The sequence below is a fragment of the Chionomys nivalis genome, chromosome 2, assembly GCF_950005125.1.
Source record: "Chionomys nivalis chromosome 2, mChiNiv1.1, whole genome shotgun sequence".
NCBI lineage: Eukaryota > Metazoa > Chordata > Mammalia > Rodentia > Cricetidae > Chionomys > Chionomys nivalis.
The window spans coordinates 112259745-112283180 of NC_080087.1; the positions used below are offsets into that span (position 1 = coordinate 112259745).

The 23436-nt window shown below is 41.7% G+C and overlaps 1 protein-coding gene across 1 annotated transcript in view; it reads left to right on the plus strand.

Moving 5' to 3' along the window:
- The window catches only part of Dner (delta/notch like EGF repeat containing), a 298176-nt gene that overhangs the window by 219010 nt on the left and 55730 nt on the right, over positions 1 to 23436 (plus strand). Inside the window, exon 8 of the mRNA XM_057761704.1 lies at positions 10756 to 10980. Coding sequence (XP_057617687.1) covers positions 10756 to 10980 — 225 coding nt within the window. The remainder of the gene's footprint in view (positions 1 to 10755; positions 10981 to 23436) is intronic.

Sequence of the window (23436 nt, forward strand, 5' to 3'; positions counted from 1 at the left end):
CAATTTCATCTTTTATGACTTAACGTCAACATCACGTTGATTGATACTTATGCTTCTCCTTAGATTTTTTTAAAGATGTTTTTCTCCTCCCCCCACTTGTCTCCTTTTGAATTTCTCCATTTATGAATGATCATAATTTATATGAGGAATGTGTTTTCTTACAAATCAGTCTGCACTGAGTGAAGCTTCTAGTCACTGTGACGTCAGGCATCCACATGGAATTGCCAACCTATGGGCCATTTCTAATGCGTTTTACTACAGTCTGCTTTTCTATGATAGCTAAGATGTTATATAGCATTATAATTCATTTTAGGCATTTACCCAGAATTACCAAAACCATCTATATTCAAGCAAGCTCAAAGAAAAACATTCTATGATTCAGTCCCCAAAAGACAATCATTTTAGATTTTAGGCGAATCTCTTTGAAGAATCATTTTTAATGCCCTTTGAAAAGAAACTAAAATAGGATCTTAAAGTCATATCTGTTTACCTTCTCTATCTATCTATCTATCTATCTATCTATCTATCTATCTATCTATCTATCTATCATTTAATTTGTTTATTCATCTATCACCTATCTTATCTGTCATCTATCTATCTATCTATCTATCTATCTATCTATCTATCTATCTATCTATAACCTACCTACCTACCTGAGATCTTGCCATGTTGCTAGACTGGTCTCAAACTCAAGTGACTGGCTATCTTGCCTCAGGCTCCCAGGTAGTTAGAATGCAGTGCATACTTCCATACCCAGCTAAAAGTCACAGTTTAACTGCAGCCTTATTGGATCTTTTACATCTGATAGCTTTTATTTTCCTAGATACCCCTCCCTTTTCTTTATCCCACCCAACTGTCTGCTTTCTTAAGAGGAGAACAAATGTGCTTACAATTAACTTTTCCATATGCATTACTCAAAACCCCTTCTCCCAGTCCAACATTTTTCCTCTTCCTTGTTTCCCGAGTCAAATCTGGGGCTTTCTTTAAGATACAGCACGAAGTCTAGTTCTCTCTTCTTTTGAATCACTACTGGTGACACCTACTGACCCCAGAACCACAGCCTGGTTCATCCCTCCAACCCTTCATGTATGAAAGGAATCATTCCAGTATCTATGGGAAGAAACAGTGCAGCATCTCCCAGCATTTCCAGCATCATCTTCCAGCATCATCTCCCAGCATCTTTCTGCCTTCCTCAGCATCCCCACAGCATCCCCACAGCATCCCCACAGAAACCCCGTGTCCCCCAGCATCCCCTAGCACCTCTCAGCATCTCCCATGTATTCTGGACTCCTCACTGAGGAATGACTTTTACGTGAACCTTCTCCTCACTTTGCTGTACCATCCAGAGAACACTCAGATCTAAACTCTCTACCTTTATTTGATTCAGTGATTATTCGTTTATAAACCTGCAATCACAATATCTGGTGACTAATATTCATCTTTTTCCTATTTCCTCATTGTCATCTCTAAAACCCAATCCATATTTATCAGTTTTCTTTCTCTCACTACTCTATTGTGCATTTCTCTGACTACTCTATTAAAATATTTTCTCATCCCATAACTGTTCATTCTCACATCCACACCACAAATATTTACTCAGTGCCTCCAATAACTTAAGCACTTGTAGTTGCTGAGACTCAGAAATGAGGGGAACCAATACTTGTTCTTATCCAGGAAGGCCCTGGTCTCATTGAGGGTGGAAAGGCAGATGGCAGGTGAGCCAAAACACAGTTATGGCATTTCCAATAAGAAAAAAACTGCTATGAAGAAGAAAGTGGGGTGTTGTGGTAGAAATTCTGCTAGGCTGGAGTCGTCAGGAGAAGCGTGTCTAATATGTGAGCCAAGGGGTCGAGGAGATGACTCGGTAGGGAAAGCGCAATTGTGCAAGCACGAGGATTCTAGTATGTTCTCACAGCAAAATGGGCACCGTTGTATTTGTTACCTGATGCCAGGGGTATGGTGTGGTGGAGGCAGGTGAGTCCTTTGAGCTTGTTGGTCAGAGAGCCTGGATGAATAGATGAGCTCCAGGTTCAGCGAGAGACTGTCTCAAAAAATAAGGGTTGAGAGCCACAGAAGGAGATATTTAGTGTTGGCATGTGGTCTTCCACACATGGACAAAATATACACACTTGGGTGGGCTCGTCCACATGGACATGGACATATCACAAAGAGGGGGGAGGGGAGAAAAAGAGAGAAACGAACATATAGGGAACTGGCAAGAACTTCCAGAAAGGTAGTGAGACTCTAGGACCAGCCCGCTGGACTATTTCTGGCAACTGTATGGAAGCCATTGGGTCAGTTGCTAGGGAACGAAGCATCAGACTGGATGGCAAGAGTTAATGTACACAGGACATGGTGCCCACTGGAGTGATATCCAATATTGTTCTAAGATGATCGGAAGCATGATAGCATTTGCATTTTATGAAAGCTACTCTCATAAATCACGGGGAATTGGTTGTAGGGTTAAGGTAGACGAGGGAGTCGCACGGGAGAAAACATGTCAGGGAAGTAATAGCAGTGACTTTGGGGTGGTGGCCAGGGAGCAGAGACAAGGTACTGGAGTTCAGGATGTTTTGGCAATGGGAGCTACAAGACCCACTGATGGATGGCTGGATGTGGGGCTGACAAAGGGAAAGAATTAGAAAGACCCCCAGGTGTTGCTTGAACCACTTACCAAGGCTGCACAATGAGATGTTTCACAGGCTCAGACACGTAACTTCGTCTATGTGAGTTGCCTTTATGCTATCAGTCCAGTTGCTAGCGTTGCTTTAGTTCATGTACTCTCATTAATACTGCAAAGCTATTTATATTTCTGACAGTACACAGAATGACTTCATTGTCTTACAGTTTAAAATTTCCCAGAAATGACTTCTTTTGGTTTTAAATACCCGATTTTCATGTGTGTATCTCAAGGGTATTTTCTTTTTATTTGCATAATGCATATTCTGCAGGTAATCATATCAATATTGGTTCAAATACAAAATCTGAAGGCAGAGTCAACTAGATAAATTAAGTTTCTAGTTTCTTAAATCAGCCTTTATTCCCTGGTAGTTTTTTTTTTCCCCTTGCCGGTCTGTTTTGTTTACTTTTCATTTTAGCCCCTAAATCCATCTCCCCCCCCCTGCATTTTATTCTTTTGCAACAGTCCTTTGAAATCTCTTGTCTGGTGACATTGCTTCCGCATGTTAGGGATTGAGTTTTTCTCTGGAGCTATTCCATTTTCTTTCCAACATTTCCTGATGTCTGTGTCCTGAACAACTTGAAACCAACTATTGAACACAAGAGGCCCTGCTGTGGTCATTCTCTTTGTACTTGTTGGTTGATACTATCAAACAGCTGTTCATTTCTTCCTCTCTAAGGAGGCTTATAAATCCAAACACAGTTTTCTCATCACCTCCAGGTCAGGACTCTGTATTTTTGTTCTCACATAGTTTGTTAATCTTTGGTTATTTCAGAATTGTCGCTTTAAAATTTTTATTAGTTCTTGGAGAATTTCATACATGATATTTTGATTGTATCTACTCTCCCCAAATGCCTCCCCGATCCACCCCATTCTATACACCTCCACTTTTATATTCTCATTTTATACACTCATTGAGTCCCATTAGTGCTGCCTGTACAATCTTGAGTGTGTGGCTCTACCTGGGTCCACACACTGAAAAAAATGAATTTGCCTTCTCCTGGCAACTGTCAATTGCCAAAAGTTCTTCAGTCAGGGGTGGGATTTCGTGACCACTTTTTCCTTCCCTGCAGGAATTTTTGTTGGACTTGCATCTGTATCGGCCTTATGCATGCCATTACAACCATCATAGTTCACATGTGCAGCTTCCCTGACCCACCTGGGAAACATTGTTCTGTTATAGTCACCACTACCTCCAGCCCTTAGAATCCTTCTCTCTCCCCTCCCCTCAATTATTCCTGAGCCTTGGGAGGAGAGCCTATGATGTAGCTATCACAGAACTTAATGGTAAGACCCCATTGCTGAAGACAGCATATTCTTAAATGACAGAACATGAAGAAATCAGGCTAACATTGATGCTTTAGCTTCATCCTTATTGTCTGGCTTTCATAGTTCTGGATGGAGCTCTGCATAGTGCTGGAGGGTGAGGGTTGCTACTAATCTTATCCAGATGTATACCTACGACAAATAAGGACCAGCATGGAAAGAAAGGAACACTGGTACAATAGTGGCACAAATGTCATGGGAGTAATCAGTTTCTGATTGGAATTAAGAAGGTTTGCTCCATAAGATGCAACCCATACCTGGTATCATCATGTGGGCCAAGAACCTGTGTCTAGAAAGGTTCTAGGTCCTAGGGAGAACCTGTTATTTTTCCTCTGCTAAAGGAAGACAGTATAAAGCCAACTACTAATGACTTATTGTTATACCCATAGATTAGTTCATTTCTCAAACTCCATCAGAGAAGCTCCTTCTTACAGGAGATAGTGATTAACAGAGAACCACAACTTTAATTTTTAGAATTATTTATTTTTTTCTGGGTATGTGGGTGCACACATGCCACAGGAAGTGTGATGAGGAAAGAACCACACTGAATATGGACTGAGGGCACAACCTAAATAAAAAGAGAAGAGAAGCCAGAGAACATGCTGAACACTGGCACATATCCCTTTCTGCTTTCTGAGTGTGCGCAATGGGATTTAGCTACCTCCTACTGCCATGCCTTGATGAACAGACACTGAGAGCAACAATTAATAAATGGGACCCCTTGAATCTGAGAAACTTCTATAAAGCAACGGACATGGTCAACAAGACAAAACAGCAACCTACAGATTGGAAAAAACGTCTTCACCAGCTCCATATTGGATAGAATACTGATCTCCAAAATACACAAAGAACTCAAGAAATTTGACATCAAAAGAGCAAATAATCCAGTGAAAAAATGGGGTACAGAGCTAAAAAGAGAACTCTCAACAGACGAATCCCAAAGGGCTGAAAGACACTTAAGGAGATGGTCAACTTTATTAGCCATCAGAGAAATGCAAATCAAAACAACTCTGAGATTCCATCTTACACCTGTCAGAATGGCCAAGATTGAAAACAATGATGACAACTTAGGCTGGAGAGGATGTGGGGTAAAGGGAATTGCTGGTGGGAGTGCAAACTTGTATAACCACTTTGGAAATCAGTATGGCAATTCTCAGAAAATTAGAAAGCAATCTACTGCAAGACCTAGCAATACCGCTGTTGGGTATATACCCCAAAGACTCTCAATCATACCACAAGGACATGTGCTCAACCATGTTCATAGCAGCATTATTTGTAATAGTCACAACCTGGAAAGAACCTTGATACTCCTCAACTAAGGAATGGATAAAGAAAATATGGTACATTTACACAATGGAGTACTACACAGCGGTAAAAATAATGATACCTTGAAATTTGCAGGCAAATGAATGGATCGAGAAAAAAAACATATTTAGTGAGGTAACCCAGGCCCAGAAAGACAAACATAATATGTTTTCACTCATAGGTGGCTTTTAGACATAAAACAAAAAAAAAACAGTCTACAGGCCACAACCCCAGATAAACTAGAGAACAAAGAGGACACTAAGAGAAATATGCATGAATCTACAAAGGAGGTGAAAAAGACAAAATTTCCTGAGTAAATTAGGAGTCTGGGGATCATGGGAGAGAGTAGAAGTGGAGAGGGGAAGGAGAGGGGGAAGTGGAAAAAATGTATAGCTCAATGGAAACAAAATAAAAAAAGAAATTTCTGTTTCTAGTTCAATCTAATAATCTCTGCCTTTTATTTTAGATAATAGTCCATTCACATTTAATATAACCATTGATAAAATCCACTAGACCTTGACTCCTTTTAATATTTTCTCTTAATTTTTGATTTTTAGTAGTTTGACTATGATGTTGCCATGTATTTTAATTTATCCTTTTTGTGGTTCAATGAATATTTTGCCCATGGACTGATAATTTTGACTGAATTTAGGAAGAATTCAGTCATGTGTGTAGTCTAAGTGGTAGGAAGGTCAGAGGGACAAAGTACTGAAAGCAAAGGGTACATGCCAACTCTTTCTTTAGGAAGTTTTTCATATGTGACTTCAGGTTATTTTCACTTATATCTCACTACCAAAATGAAGTGACTGGTCAATGTATTACTGTAGTAGAGACTATGAAGTGTAGCTATTATTTCCTATAGCTATGTGAACTGAGGTTGTATAATGCAGGAAGTTGGGAGATGGATACTAGATTAAGCAGCAGTCAATGAGTGAGGGTTCAAACTGATACCATTTCTTCTCATTACTGGCTTCTTTGGTATGTGCTGGTGTGAATGTTACAATAGATCCTTGATTTGAGGATCCTGGGTTCAAATTTGACTCTGTCTTTTCTAACTGTGTGCCTTAAGGCAAAATCCTTGATCTTCCCGTGTTTACTTCCCTATTAGGAAATCAAGAAATAACAGCACTAATGAAGTTTATATGAGTTCTCTATAAGAGTCACTTATATAAAAGTAAATCGGTATAGTAAAATCCTAACTGCTTGCAAGAGCAAGCACAGTTTCAACAGACTCCTATTGAACTTACGAAGAGATTTTTTTTTTCTGAGCGATTCTTGTACGACTTCCCACAGCTGTTAACCCAAGAGCTCACCTACTTTGCCTCACAGGGTGGCCCAGTAGCTGCATGTGTTTAAAGAACTGTGTGATCACCTTTTGATTCCAGAAGACGCTCTTAGCCGTGTTCAGGGATACAGTCCTGGGGGACTCTGAGCAAATATGAAGTCTGATGATGTTGCAGAGATTGCCTAATAGTCCAGCTCCCTTCCAGCTTCCCTGTGTACAATCTCTGAGTATATATACAAAGTAAAAGACTCACATCTTAAAGCAAGTCAAATCCAACATTTATCGGGCACCATAGGCCACCATACTTAGCCTCACCTAGTAGGAGTCCATGGTGTTTTGTAGGTAAGGAAACAGAGCCAAAAATGATAAGATTCTTTGTCTAAAGTCAGATATCTCATAAGGAAATCCAATTTTTTTTTTTTTTTTTTGGCTTTTCATCACTGGTGTTACAAAACCTTATTCATGTTCTCTGAGGAAGGTCATTTCTGGGGCAGCCGAGGAAGAGTGAGTCACTTACAGAAGGATGTCATATTAGCAAGAAGATAACGATGGCTTGCACAACGGAAGGAAATGCAGCTTGCTAGTCAAAGCTAGAGAATTTTCAAAATCAGCACAGCTTTCTCTTCTTCTTTTAGTTTCTAAATGCTTTGAGTGTGTCTAGTCTCCCAGCTGGACTGACAACCCTAACTACAGGACCTGCTCTTGTGTTTTCCCTAGCAATCAGCACCAAGGCACTTGGTCTCTGGCAGTCACATACAAATGTGGGTGCTTGTGGTCCAGTAGTTAGCATTTGGGAGTTGCGATGTTTGCATCCAGGCTCCCCAATAAATCCAAACAGCAGACATCATCAGTATCTGCGTTCCACTTGATGCCAGGACAAGCCCGAGGGATTCAGTGCTAGCCCTGGATCTAACAGATTGGTGGGCAGAGGTGGCCATTGAACCCAGGTCTCCTTGTCTTCATTTTGAGTTGATTTTTGGTAAGGCAAGAGATGAGAGGTCAGAGTCAGCCCTCTGTGTGTGGATATCTAGTTTTCTTGGTTAGCCTGCTCAGGAATGTTTTGGTGCCTTTATTGAAGATCCGTGGGCTAAATAGGCTTGTGGCTTTGGTTTTTAAGTTCCTCTTTTGTCCAGGTGCCACGTTGTTTTGGGTACCATGGCTCGGCTGTGTTTCCAGAACTCAGTACTATGGCACATCTAGCTTTGTTCATCAGCTTTGAGGCTGCTTTGGCTACTTGAGGTGCTTTGTGTTTCCATATGAAATTTAGGGTTTGTTGTTGTTGTTCTGTGAATGTAATAGGTATTTTTTGATGGGGATTGCGTTAACCTGTAAGTCACTTTGGGCAGTACAGCTATTTTAACAATATAAATTCTTTCAATTTGTATACCAGGGGAGGCTTTTCCAATTTTTGGTACCTTTAATTTCATTAATGATTCATAATTTTCTTTTGCTTTTTAAAAAAAATTTCCATACAATGTATTTTGGCTGTATTCTTCCCCATCCAAACTCTTCCTACATCATTGTATTCTCCCTATCCATCCAAAGGTATGTTTTTTCTCTCTTAAAAATACCAAAACCAGGGATTCTTGAAATTTGCAGGAAAATGGATAGATCTAGAAATTATCATATTGAGTGATGTAACCTATATACAAAAAGACAATTATTATATGTACTCACGCATAAGTTTATTTTGTGTTGGCCAACATCTTCCAAGCCTCAGCAAGGCCTGCCTTGGCGTCTGGTCGATGCACCCAGTGCCATTCTACTTAGGAAAACCAATCTCCCGTCTCCCAGAAGCTGTCAGTTGCTAATAGTTTCTTGGTTGGGGGAGTGGGACTTCATGTCCACTTCCGGAACTCAGTGCTGGGATTGTCTCTGGCTTGAACCTGTGCAGGTATTGTGCAAACGGCCACCGTCTCTGTGAGTTCCACTGTTCACCAGCACGCTTGTGTCTGGAAGACACGGCAGTTCTAGCTTTTCAGTCGCTTGGAGGAAGAGACCCATCTTTAATCTCCCTGAGTTAAAAGATAAGATCCTGTGCCTCTCTTTGATTGGATGCAGTTTGTGGGTTGGCTTGGTCATTTATCTTCCCAAACATATCTCTTCAGATTAAGAAAATGAGAACTCCTTTATTAGCGATGCACACAGGGTAAAATTGGATCTTTACTATTTCAAATGGCCATAGTGCATTTTCTAGACCCAAACAGCAACAATTAATTTTGTTCTAAAATGAAGATGTTTGAGGTAGTTTTGTTTTTTGCAAATAAATTGCTAAATAAGGATACTTTACAGTGTGGCCATGTGCTAATGAGTGCCCGAGGATCTTCTTTTTAACCACAGTGGAACAGAATACATGAAGGACAGAAAATGCTCTGCTCTAGGGGACTCTGGAGAATTCAAGCATTATCAGAACTGATTGTAGATCACATTCTTGGTTGTGTTTCTGAAACATGAAAGCTAAGGGAAGTTTATAAAACGTTGAATATCATTTAATTTTTTCTATTTCTCATTATGCCCACTTATGAGTTGTGCTTCAGATAATTAAATCTGTGGCTATTTTTGTTTATTTTATAGATTGACTATATTCTTAACAATAGCTATGGAAGTTGTCAATATCACTAAGGAATTATGTGTGACTATCAATATGAACTAAAACAGATGAGAAAACAGAACATCAAAGGAAAAGTACGCATTAGTATCACTTAGCTTTTATTTCCAAAATTTAAATATTTAATAAATTTTTAAATTACTCTTGAAGTATTAAAAGAGGCTTACATTCATATCATTGTTAAATATATAAGTCTGTGTGACTGAAAAGATGTACAGACTTATATGTATATATAATTTTTGGCCTGAGAAATGCCAAATTTTGTGTATAGAAAACAATCAAAAGTACTTATCTGATAATCTCATTTAAAATTGAAATGTGTAACAGCTTTACATAATATTATATCATAAAATATGCTTACATGTATAATTCCTAGATTATAGTTCGTTTTTCCAAACTGCACAACTCATCGATTTTAGTAAATCCATGTAGGTATGCAGCTATTCATGTGGATCATCTTTGAACGTTTCCTCAACCCAGTGGCCACCAATGGCCATTGTCCTCAATCTCTTGTCACCCTGCAGCCACAGCAGCCACATCTACTTTAATATTTTCATTTGTTCTTTTTCTGGACATTTCTACTAAGTGGCATGATATTATGTATGGTCTTCTGAACCTGTCTTCATTCTTAGAGTGTTGTGCCATGGTGACTCACTCATCTTGTGACTTATGTGGGTACTTAGTAACTATTTCCAAATGGAATTGCACTGTAAGGATAGACGGTACCATGTTTGTCTACCCATCACCAGACTCAACCTTTAATACACACACACACACATAGAGATATCATCCTTTGGGTTGAATACCTGAATATATTTATTAAAAACACTAACTTGTATATTCTGGTAGAAAGAATTAGAATCTAGAAATTATACACTTAAATGTATTATATGTTTTCAAGAAATTGAATAGAAGACAAATGATAGGGACGGGTGGGAGATGTCTTCATTATTTACTATTTTACATGTTTTTTCTTTTACATTTAGTGTTACATCTTATCATACTTTAAGGTAATCATTGTCTACTTATTTTTGGCATAGATTATATATATAAACACACACACACATATATATATACACCTACACATACCATGTGCGCATATACCACACCTATGATGTACGACCAAGTTTTTTTTTGTTTATATTTTGTGTTTCAACAAGCAGAATGCAGGATTTGATATTTTAATATAGGCCTACCAAATCTATGATAACCAATCTTATAGGTCCTATTGGGTTGTGACATATATGACTTAGTTAAGGTGTGCTAACATGTCTTAATCTTTTATTATTTTTATTCTTTGAGGCAAAGCCTCAAAAGTATCCCATGTGTTCCCAAATGTGCCACACAATCGAGGATGACCTTGAACTTCTTAAGCTCCTGCCTTGACCACCCTAGTGCTAGGATTATAGAATTTGAACTATTATGTTCCGTTCACACAGGGCTGAGGATTGAACTCAGGACTTAGTCCATGCTAGGCAGTTTCCTCTACCTACTGAGCTATGTCTCCAGCCCTACTTTAACATTTTAAAGCCCTCCTATGCTCCCTTGCAGGATACTTTGGCACTGCATGTGAAGAGAAGGTCGACCCCTGCATGTCGTCTCCATGCCAGAACAATGGCACCTGCTATGTGGACGGCGTGCACTTCACCTGCAGTTGCAGCCCAGGCTTCACGGGGCCGACGTGCGCCCAGCTGGTTGACTTCTGTGCCCTCAGCCCGTGTGCTCACGGCACGTGCCGCAGCTTGGGCACCAGCTACAAGTGCCTCTGTGATCCAGGTTGGTTCTCCGCGTAGACAGCAAAGCTTTTCCTAGACAGCTTATGAATTCATCTCTGTCTCTGAGCGAAGGTCACCCACAGAGTGTGACATACACAGGAGTGGCTTCCTGTTGTCTGGTGCACACCTACTCATCAGACTTACTCAACAGGCCTTTGTTTTTACCCATTCGACCCATTCATATTCATTGTGAGACAATTTGAAAGTGCAAGAAGGCAGAATGGAGAAATTGAGAATCAACTGAGTCTTGTAGCACAACGCTCGTGTCAGGGAAAGCAGAATGCTGTTCACTTTCACCACTGTCTATTAACATTCCTACTCGTGTGTAGCGTGTCACACACACTCAGCTTCCTCTGGGAACATTCAGTAGCTTCATCATTTATTTCCCAGAAATACTTTGCATTCATGACAGTGCTATTTAAATTATGGAAGTTTGGAAACCTGGTAGGCAGAGTGATGACTTGTTCTCATTGATGTCTCTCTAATCTCCTAGTGTGTCGGCAGAGAGCGCGTGGGTAGCTCGTTCTCTCGTTTCCATCATACCCACGTCTCTGTTTTTGTGTGAGCTATGTCTTTACATTACTTCTCCTCACATGTGACCCTGGCCAGTCAGTGTGGCCTGCTGGTACCCACTTTCGCTGACCCATGACTGTGTTCCAGTCCTGGGATGCCTGCTCTCTGGTACCCCAGAAACAAAATCACTCTCATCATCTTTACAGTGGGACACAGTCACACACCTCACAGGGATGTTTCATTATAACATCCCACATATACACTGCTGGTCCGTAGGGTTGATTAGTCTCTGGACATCCTAGCCACCTTAGCACGTGTGAGAACACTCTCAGCGATGTTTGCACAATGATGGAGTCACCTAACAATGCACTGCTTGGGATGTTTCCCCATCCTTCAGTGACAAGGGATACACTAATGATTGTGACAGGTGACATTCTGCCCCAAGGAGTGAGAGACTGGTGTATATGTGTTTAAATAGATTTTGAATCAGCACCTGTCCCTCCAAGCCATTGCTGACTGGATGACAGTCTTCCTAGGTTCTTAGCTGGATGTATCACATCTGTGGACATTTCAGGGCTACACCCACCTGAAATTCCCCTGGAGATTCTTTTTCTACCTGTGGCTTCATATTCATTAGAGAGCCTGAGCCCAGATTCCAACCCCAATGCTTCTGATGCTAAGGCCCCAGTGCCTGGCTTTCAAAGGCCGTATCTCATACTCACAAATCATTTAAAAGAGTCAGTGCAACTAAGGGAAACACAGCTAAGCTTTTGAAAGGTGACCCAGAGCTTTTCGCACATAGACTCTTAAGTCTCTGATTTTCTAAGCAGCTGATATTTTGCCAAGTTCTTCTTTCTTCTGAGCTCTGCAATACAGAAGAAGGGCTGTTTAATCTGCCTGGTAACACTGCTAGGATTCTCCAGAGGAGCAGGACACACACACACACACACACACACACACACACACACACACACACACGCTGAGGTTTATTTATTTTTATTTTATTTTTTTGGTTTTTCGAGACAGGGTTTCTCTGTAGCTTTGGAGCCTGTCCTGGAACTCCCTTTGTAGACCAGGCTGGCCTTGAACTCACAGAGATCCGCCTGCCTCTGCCTCCCAAGTGCTGGGATTAAAGGCGTGTGCCACCACCGCCCGGCACTGAGGTTTATTTTAAGTAACTGGCTCATGCAATTGTGGGGACTGGCAAGTACAAAACCCGTAGGGGAAGCTGGCAGGCTGCAAAACCAGCGCGACGTCTGTGTTGGGCTTTGAAGCTAAAAATCCTTCATCTGCAAGAACCGGAATCTTCGCTCTTTGGACCTCCAAGAGCCGGGATGATTTCTGGCCACAGTACATGGTCATCTCTACTCAGAGACTACTTTCGTAAATTTTAATAACCACCTAAGAGAAAATGCCTTTAGGCATATATGTAGATAAAATATCTGGATGCCATCATCTACCTAACCTGACAGGTGCAATTAATGATCAAAGTAATATTTGGGGGTTCCCTGTAAAGCTCAAAGTGAAATAACCCCATTTCCCCATGTGATGTTTCTGTCTTTTCTAAGTCTTCATCGTCTTTCTCTGGGGAAGTCTTGGTTGACATGGTAGCATGTTGGACCTGACTTTTAGGCATGAGAACCCAAGCCCATGTGTGGCAGAGCTGCATGCAGAAGAAGGAGGCAGAGCAGGGCTGTACGATTTCCTACCTGGTGAACACACCCCTAGGACAGCTTGCTGTGTGAAGAATGTGCCATCTTACTGGACAGAACCAGGTCTCACCATGTCCAAGTTCTCTGGAGATGTCCCAGCACGTGATGCCCCCCCCTCAATGGCAACTGGAAGTGAACTATTGCTGTTAGCTTCTCCATATTCTATCACCTGCCTGTGAGCACCCCTCTTTCCCTACCAGCCTTACAGAGAAGACCCAAGTAGGGCAGACCAGAAAACAACCTCATTTTCTCCTCTGAATTCCTGTATTAAACATATAAAAGTCTCTGGCGTATTTAGTACTTAAAAAAATTTTAAATGGACTATAGTTATTTGAAGATAAATTTCTGTGTGTGTGTGTGTGTGAGAGAGAGAGAGAGAGAAAGAGAGAGAGAGAGAGAGAGAGAGAGAGAGAGAGAGAGAGGGACAGAGAGGGACAGAGAGAGGGAGAGAGAGAGAGAGAAGGAGAGAGAGAGGAAGAAGGAGGAGGAGGAGGGAGGGAGGGAGGGAGGGAGAGAGAGAGAGAGAGAGAGAGAGAGAGGAAGAAGAAGGAGGAGGAGGAGGAGGAAGGGAGGGAGGGAGAGAGAGAGAGAGAGAAAGAGAGATTATCCTAAGCAGAAACATACAGCATATATCACTCAGTGTTTCTCTTTCTACTCTGGGAGAGCAGTTGGCAGCACTAGGAACGCCATGCCTCTGTCTATTCACTGCAAACATAAGACATTTACAGAGCATCACCGGGCCTCAGTTTCCTCTTTGGGTAGGAAGCTTGAGGGAGGATTCAGTGCAGCTCCTCTGTTTGTGTGGTTTCAAGGGCTATCCTTTCATCCTTTCTCACCATTCATGGGGTTTCCAGTAGCATCTTTTGAGGCAAGGTGGACTAAGACATCATTTCTATTTCACTTGCCTTACTGCTCTCTGGTAGGGCTTCACCTTTGTCTACCTGGAACATTTTGATTGGTAGTCACCTGTGGTCCAGAATCATCCCTAAGTAGCCTTGAACCCCACAGAAAACACATCTTCTATCCCTTAATACCTTCATTCATTATGTAGCCTCCAGAGGGGTTCTGGGATTGATCCCATGAGGGCTTGCTCATCAAATTTGGGACATCTATTTGCTTCCAGAGGAATACTCTCTTAGGTGATTGGGCAACTTTATGTGAAATGAAAAAGGGCCTTCGGTCATCTGGCTGGGATTTACATGTGACAAAGTGAACATGACAGGCCTGTGAATGGGAAATTTCTTGTCTTAATTTTTTTGGAGCATGTAATTGTTTTACCACTCGTTTGCATAATAGTCGAGTCATATAAGAATGGGTGAAATTGGGTGTCTGGCAGCAGATTGAAATCATACCAGATTGGCAATTAGTTCTCATCTAAAAAAAAAAAAAAAACAACAACAAAAAAAAAAAACCACAAAGCAACCAACCATGCTATTCTGATGGCTGTGAATCAGGTCTGTCAGGTGCTCTATGTTCAAGCTTCAATTTTAGCTTAGCGCTCCCAGGGCTTCTGACGGCACTTTAATACTAAATAATAAAATGTCACCACTGAGTAATTGCTGAAATGTCATCTCCCAGTGACAGTTTTAAGTGACAGGCCACTCTTTTTTTTTTTCTTTTTAAATTGCAAATTGAAATCTCCCAGAGGCTGGAGAACCGAGGTCTTGGAAATGCTGCCTGTATTAGGTGTGAACGTGTCAAGGGCACACTGTGGCCGTTGCAGGTGAAACCATGACATCTTGTGACTAGGTACAACGGTGGCATCTTTTAGACAGCATTTTAGAGTCAGTGCTGCAGAGAACCAGCATCAGAAGCAGTGGCCGACTGGAAGGAACCGGGGGTTCAGCTTTCTTCTGAGGGGTTTGGCTTCCCAATGCACTTGAATGAGCGCTCCCCATGTGCTTGTTCGATTGTCACCCCACCTCTGCAGGTGAAGCTAGCTTAAAGTGCTGAAAGTGTAAGCCATTAGAGTAGCTTGTGTGCAAAAATACATATCAAATTAGAATTTTAAGAATAATGTCTGTCATGACTGTAATCTCAAGGGCAGTCGTTTAGACTCCTAGACCTGGGTAGGGTGTTGGCCACATTTCCCAGCCAGCTCTTCTCCACCAAGGGGGCGGCGAACCAATGATATCATCCAGACAGCAAACTAAATAAAACTAAGGCTCCTTCCAAACAAAGTCCTGTTGCTCTTGTCCTTGGAAATCATAGGACTCAGATGCTGTTTTGTTTCTGTTTTCTACATTTGCCTCACCTGTAGGCTACCTTGCTGCTATGTGGCTCGTGAGACCCAGCAGCTCTCGCTTCCTACTGTGGTTTTCAGACTTGACCACATCAGTATTCAGACAGTACCGCCTGCAAGCAGAATAAAGATGAGACCTAATGGTTAGGATATTCATAGTAATTGAACAGCAACAAGGAAATTAACACACCTATAAGAATAGGAAGCCATTTGGCTCACTAATGAGTGTCTGGATACATTCAAATTCCAGGATAAGTCCCAGTGACCAACTTTTATCGCTATTAGCCAAGGGACTTCCTCTGGTTTATTGGGACAAAACCGTTCTTGTATTGACATGCTGCGATCTGCTCCAGCTCCTTGTTCATGAGAGGTATGGACTGCGTATGAGCAGTATGCATTGTGTATGTCCCAATCAAGTGACATCCTTCCTCTTTTCATCCTCCAAAATGTGCTGCCTGTTTTTATCATCTTGTCCCCAGAAGAAGGCTTGTTTAATCATGTGCCTCTTCGTTCATGGGAACCTGCCTCACTCTTCAGAGTCTGTCCTCTGCAGGGCAAAAATATTTCCACAAATAAAAACAATTTTAATCTACCTTGAAATGCAGATGGAATTGAGAATGTGGGAAGAGAAGAACAGCCACTGACATCTTGCCTGTCACTTTTAGGAAGAACCTGGAATTGTTAGGAGCTGGCCTGGTGCACACGGCATGGAGTCCTATTGATTCCTGCTGGACATCAAGACAAGCATGATGATGTCAGACATCGCTGAGATGCCATGGCAGAGTAAAATGAAACAAGACCACACCGGAATTTTGTCTAAGACATAAAAAGACAAACATTAGCCTGGGCCTGCTGGTACATGCTCATCATCCTTGCTACTTGGGGATGCTGAAACAGGATGATCATAGGTTCAAGGCTTGCCTGGGCGAACAACTGAGATCCTGTCTCAAAATGAAAAGGGAAAGTGGGACTGAAGAGATAGCTCAGTGGTAGGGCGCTTGCCTAGCATATATGAGGATGTAGGCTCAAGCTCCAGGAATAAAACCAAACAACCCAAGGTAGCAATAACCATGTAACAATAAGATGTTGAATATTATCTCTGCCCCGTTTCTACTGTCAATTCAGTTGCCAGTTACTTCCTGACCAGTTACACGTGCATACCGAACTGTCCAAAGATTTAAGGGTTACTCAGCATCTTGAACATTATATTTTCCGATTGAGGCGATAAAGAGTTAAGGGCCAGGGGCTGGCCAGATTTTTGTAAGGGAGGTACTTTCTGATTCATCAGTCTTTGTGGAGTGAGGCCCATGGCTGTCATCTCTCTGCCCTTGACTCCCCTACGTGGGGGGTGATGCAAAGATTGAATGTAGCTACTCAGGGCCCAGAGCCTCTGCTGCTTCAGAATAAATAAGAAACAGGGTTAAATGGTCATCTTTATCCTTTGAGGGTAATAAGGACTGAAAAATAAAGAATTTCTCTGGAGTTTCTAAGTGCTAGCTGTCTTTGTAGTTCCCTCAGATGAGCCCATCAAATTGAGAGCCGTTAGCACTGCAGACTTGCTCTGTGGAGTGGGGCCTTGACCTTATCTGGCCTGACTGTGCCTTGAGCTGCTTCCATCTCTTGAGAATTCACTTCATCTAGGTGCTGTGCTAAATGTCTGACATGTTTCCTCTTAAAGAAACTGAAGTATCTAGAGTCCAGACGGCAGGAAGTGGAACTCTCATGTTCATTTGTATTGGCTCAATATTACAGGCTGTTCATGACCAAAGGCTAGACTTCTTGGAAGCCTAGATGTGGAACCCTGCTCCCACATTAGTTGTGATCTCGGCCTCTTACTTTGGCTGAACGATCACTAGAACAAACTCTCAGACTCCTCTCTCAGCATTGCCCCCTGAAAACCTGGATACCTGGATTGAAGGCGGCCTTGATTGTGGGTCAGTGAGTGACTCTTAGACAAAGTTCTTCCATCCCAGTGCAGAGGCTCCCCAGTCTAACACTACAGGAAGCGGTACTCTTGTGAGTAGTTAGGACCCCCTCCCTTCCTTCCTGTCTTTGCTTCACTCTGAAGATCCATCCATGAGCTGCTTTGAGCTTGATGTCGAGGGTGACCTGGGTTGGGAATTTATGACTGTATTTGGCCTGATGTCTACTGGGTTCACTTAAATACAGGAGCTTGTCTTTCTATGACTCAGAGTCTACAGACACAGCCACGTGACAGATGCACTGTCTAACAGCTTGGGGAGTTCCTCTTGACTGGCATCTCTCACTTCTGGGGTCCTTGATACCTACTCTTAATTTCTCTTGTCCTCCAAATCTCTTAAAGTCTCCTGCATTGATTACTGTGAAGCATGGGTACCTTAGGTCTATCTTTTCACCTCTTCTGGAAATGCCGTGGTCTCTGACATATTCTTTTTTCTTCCTACTTTTGTTGCTTTTAGTCTTCTGCCTTGAGACAGCTTTGATGTCCCAAGCTGCCCACAGTCTGGCCTCTGTAGAAATGACCACCCATCATTGTTAATAGCAGTGGCTCTTCTGGACCTTGGAACTTCAGCATTGGAGAACCAGTAATCATGGGTATCATTGGTGATATCCATCTTGTGATTGACTCTAGCCTCAACCCCAGAGTTCATATTAGGTAACAAACATGAATGTTGTTCTTCATGTCCTATTTTTCCAGTCTTCTAGCTTTCAATATTCTTGAAGAATCTTCAGTGGTTGGATTTGTACAAACACCGAGGAGAATGCCCCACATTTCCCTTATTATTTGCCATTGTACTCTGTGCTTTTCAGTTTGGAAAGCTTACAGTAGCTGCCGGTGCATCTGCAGAATTCCCTCTGTTTTAACGAAGATTCAGAGCATTCAGGTTCACCTGGAGAAGTCTGACACATGGCCCCTCCCTCCCTCCTTCTCTCCTTTTATTTCTTTTAATTATAGTCCACCCTCAGATGGTGAGTACAGGACACCGTGATGCTCTGAGCTCTCACTCAGTACCTCTTGTGTGACACCACAGTCCTCTCTTTTTAAACATCCACTTGGCTTTTTAGGAGTTGACTAACAGATTCTTTAAAAATATGTATTTATTTTACATGTGTGTGTGTTTAGATTGAATGCATGTCTGTGTATATCATGTATGCCTGGTGCTCATAGAGGTCAAAGAGGGTCCTGGGTCCCCTGGAACTGAAGCTATGAATGGTTGGTGAGCTGCCCTTTGATGGTGGGAATTGAACTCAGGTCCTTTGGAAGAGCAACCAAGGCTCCAACATTTTGAGCCATTGCTCCAACTTCTGGACTTCTTCTTCTTCTTTTTTTTTTTCTGTAGCTTTGGAGCCTGTCCTGGAACCAGCTCTTGTAGACCAGGCTGTCCTTGAACTCACAAAGATCTGCCTGCCTCTGCCTCTAAAGGTGTATGCCACCACTGCCCTGCAAATCCTGGACTTAAGTCTTAAAGATAGGTTTAATGTGCAAAACAATCCCACACCAGTTTGGATTTAAAGGGGTATTTATTTTAGGGGTAAAACTTACAGAACACCGACAGTCAGGAAAGGAGCAAGAGCCGGAAGCAAGAGAGTGAGCAGAGGGCTACTGCTCTTTTTAAAAGAGAAATAGACCACACCCAGTGGGCTGGTATCTCAGCGGCTATTGGCTGAAGGAGCGGAAGGTGCTCCCACAGCATAGGTTTCATTTCATTTTTATCATTCCAGATTGCCTTATTTTTAAAGATATATTTTTATTTTATGTGCATGAGTGTTTCATGTATGTATGTGTACCACATGTATGCCCAAAGCTTGTGGAGGTCAGTGAAAGGCATTGGATGCTCTGGAACTGGAGTTAGGGACAGCTGTGGTACGGGGACTCAAACCCTGTTTTCTAGAGGAACAATAAATGCTTTTAACTGCTAAACATTGCTCCAGCCCACCGTGTTTTGATGGCACAGATTAAAAATAAAATCGCAAAGCAAATGTTTGTGGTCTAGTTCACTGGTAAGATGCTGTTTTCAGGCTGGAGAAGCCTCAATAGCAGTGGTCTGGACACAGGAGGACGTGGTACCCAGGGCTGTGGTTTTGGAAAAGCTCCTCTTTACCAACCTCTCCCTACAATGATCTTTCCTGCCGGTTCTCTGGCACCTGAAAGCTTATTCATCTAGGTGGTCTTACTCCTTCAAGTTAGGCATTATTTCTAAAGATGGAACCTTTGTATTAGTTATCGCTGCTTAACAAACCATTGACTTGTTGGCCACAAACAGCTACTTGCTGTCTATAATCCTATGGGACAGCTTGGGGAGGACTTAGCTGGACTCTCTTTGTTCTGTACAGCAGGGGCTAGGCCCACATTTGTTTTTGTGGTTAATTAGCAAGTCAGCTGGTGCTCAGTGACCCCGCTCATATTGCTTGGCCATTAGCTGGAGTGATGGGGACGGGGAAGGGTCACAAGACCACATTTTTCTCAACATGCAGCATCTTTACTGCTGGTTTCTTCACTTGGCAGCTAGGTACACAGAGCAGCAATTGGGGAGTAGGCCTCATATACATGCACTTTTCGTTTTTAAAATAAAATGGAAAATTGCATTTACTACCGGTTCTGTGTCTGGGAACCTGTGTGCTACAGCATGGGTGTAGAGTTAGAGGCCAGCATTGGAAGGCAGCGTTGTCCTTCTACCACTTGGTTCCTGGAGATCAAACTCAGGTCATCAAGCTTGACAGCAAGGACCTTTAGCCGAGGCATCTTGCTGTCCCTGCCATGCACTTTGTAAAAGTCGCTGCTTCTCTTGTTTGCAAATGTTCCATTCGCCCGAGCCAGTTGCAGGGCCAAGCTCAGCACACACATGTGCACAGTAACACACACATTGTAGGAAAGTCTCTCTAGAAGAGCAAATTTGAGGAGGAAGGAAGAAGAGAAGAACTGTTCCTTAGGTTCTTTGAGGAGAGGAGGCCCCATTGAGGCAAGGCTAATGGGTGTTCTGGAACCATCTCCCTTCCTCCCCTCCTAACTCTGCATGGGCTGCACCTTGTACCCATCTTCCTTTCCAGCAAGTTTCATTCTGTTTTAGAGTACCAGCCGCATGTTCTCCCAGAATCAGGAAATAGTGACGTCCCTTTGAGTTTCCCTGATTTCTTACTCATGATTTCTTGTGTATCTTTAATTCGATATTGGCAAATAGAACAGAACTCAGGAGGACTCAAGTTGTTGAGTTTCAGTGCCATTTTATTTACATTTTGAAATTTTCTTTCTAATCCAATCACCCCGAGGTGGTTTTGTTGCCTGAAATCTCTCAATGATAGTCTTTAGCCGAAGCTGTGCCTCTGAGAATCAGGCTCAGCCCATCTGAGTTTCTGGCCATTTGGGATAGTAGCCAAGCTGGAAGGAACATATTACAAAAATGTTCATAAACGAGTGAGAAAGTTTCTCTGGTATTAAATAATTTTTTTGATTCCAACATATTTCCCTGAAAATGACAGTGACTAACAAGATCATTAGAGGGCTACAAATTTCATTGTGTCTGTGGACGCCCCAAGTTCATGGACAGGGGAAATAGTATATACAGAAGGAAAAGAAAATTGTGGTCAACATTATAGATTCCATGCACCAAAATGATCTGGAATAACCCTGGTCACATTCCATTTCTGATCTCACAGTTCCGTGGCAACAAATTATATATCGAGAAAGCCTTTTCTGACAGCTCAGGGGACACTACAACTTTGTCACAGAATGTTTCTTAATTTGGGGTTTGTAAAACTGACTGCTTTAGTTTGTAATTATAATGTCCTGACCCAGGAAGGGAGGGAGAGAGAGAGAGGTAGAGAAAGAGAGTTAAGAGTTTCTGGGGTCAAAAAGGCTGAATTGGTAATACTTAGCTTCTCAGTCTGAATCTGGGTAATTTTGTCTCATTCTGAGTAGGTATATATGAAACCTGTTGTTCCATCCCTATGGCTCTAACAAAACAAACTCATAAAAAGCAACATAAGGGAGAAATGGCTTATTTTAGCCCACAGTTCCAGGTGACAGACCACCACTAAGGAGAAGACTAAGACCCCAGGTCACATCACAGCCACTGTCAAGAGCAGAAAGAAATGAACGCTTAGTGCTCAGCCAGCTGAGTTCATTCAGAGCACAGTTTGCAACACCCTGCCTAGGATCTTTTTTGATTTTGGAATATTTGAAGGCACATAATGATGAATTTTGAGGGTTTACTCAAACATTAATTTTTAAATTTTTTCCATACTTCTATAGGAGACTAGAGATGATCTGATGTATTATTTTGTAATAATTATGTGCACTTTGCCTGTAATGCATCATGAGGTTAGGTGAGAAATTTTTGACTTGTGCTATCATGCTGACTCTGGGAGTATTTCAATTTTTTGGAGCATTTCAGATTTCAGATTTTAGGATTAGTTCCTCTCAATCCATTGACAAAGCAGTTTATTAAAATGAAATTTGATCAACTGTGAAATAAATGAAACGCAATTAATCTTTTGAGAAATTCTCCGATGCCTTAACCCTTCACAATTTGTTTATATATATTATATATACTTATGCATATACATAAAATGGTGTGTGTCTAATCTCATCCCCTGGTTCCTTGCACTACAACCTCCATCATTTGTTCTCTGTGTTAGTCCAGCCTCTTAGCTGGACAGCCAGAAACTTATAGCATGGGAAGTCTTTTCCTTCGTGGGTCCCCCCCCATCTTTGCCTAAACCATAAGCCACACCTCAGCAGAATCATCTTTCAAATTGTTTGAGCAGTATTGTCTTGTCAGGATTAGTACGTAGAGGCATTTCTATTGAAAACAATCTTTTTAGAGCCCTTGGGTGTATAGTTTGCTGTAGGATGAGTAATGTTCATTGCAGATACCCTATATTCAAAGGATGTGTTGGTGAATTCAGTCATAAATGGTAGCAAAGGAATGTTTGAGTATCTAGTTTTGTTCTTAAAGGGAATGGGATTTCTTCTTTAAGTGTAGTTTGATTGGTCGATCCTCATATTCTTGCACCATATAGTCTTCATAAAAGACATCCTTTTATGGTGCCTCTGTGATTAAATTTTAAAGAACCCCCCCTCCCCCTATGTATCCAGTTTAGATCGTAGGTAGAATCCACCCTCTAGTGGCCAAAAGTGACACAAAAGAGTCTAAGAAAAAAAAAATGGTGTGTGGAGGGGAGGATTGCATGTACTTTTTTGCATGTGACTAGGTTGTAACCTAGTTCTGAATGCAATCTTAAGAGAATTCTTTTCAGGCCAATGTTTACGTCAACAGATTGCTAGAAAATTCTCAAAATGACGATCAAGTTTAAGATGAATTGCCTGTACATAGCAAGCACTTCTGTGTGGCAGGCGCATAGCAGAGCTCACTTGACTTTTGATGCTCTTTGTAACCATGGCTGTGCCACCCACATGTCATCAGCTATGGAATGGATGACATGATTCTTTGTCCCCACATGTGTGTGGAAGGAGAATTCTGCTTGTTTCTATAAATAGACTGCTGGCGGTTTGCTCTAGTCCAATGCATTTCTCCTTCAAATATGATTTATAATTTACACACTTAATCTAGAGAAACTTCTGGGTTTTAAACAAAAATGTCCCCGATGATTGACTAGTATAATTCTTGTTTTTAAAAGCATTTTCTTTATTAGTGATCCCTCTTGGTGTGGTGACTGCTTCCTATCTCTGAATAAGGCTTGTCCTTTGCTTTATAGTCTTTGAGAGTTCCCCTTATCCCATCTCTTAAAAAGTCTATAATGAAGTCAGGCCTTTTCTTGTTATTTCCTATTGTCTCACAGTTCAGCAGGAATTAGCCATAGAATGTGATCATTATTTCCCTTGTAACACGAGGCAGTACTTAAATGTGCCATGCTATATAATATCAAGAAAGTGAGAATGATAAAATCCTTCATATTACATAAATAGCATACTTCTGCTATGGAAAATTGTAAAATTTGAACATGTACACTTAAATATATAAGACCAAACAACCATTGTCAGTTTTGGAAA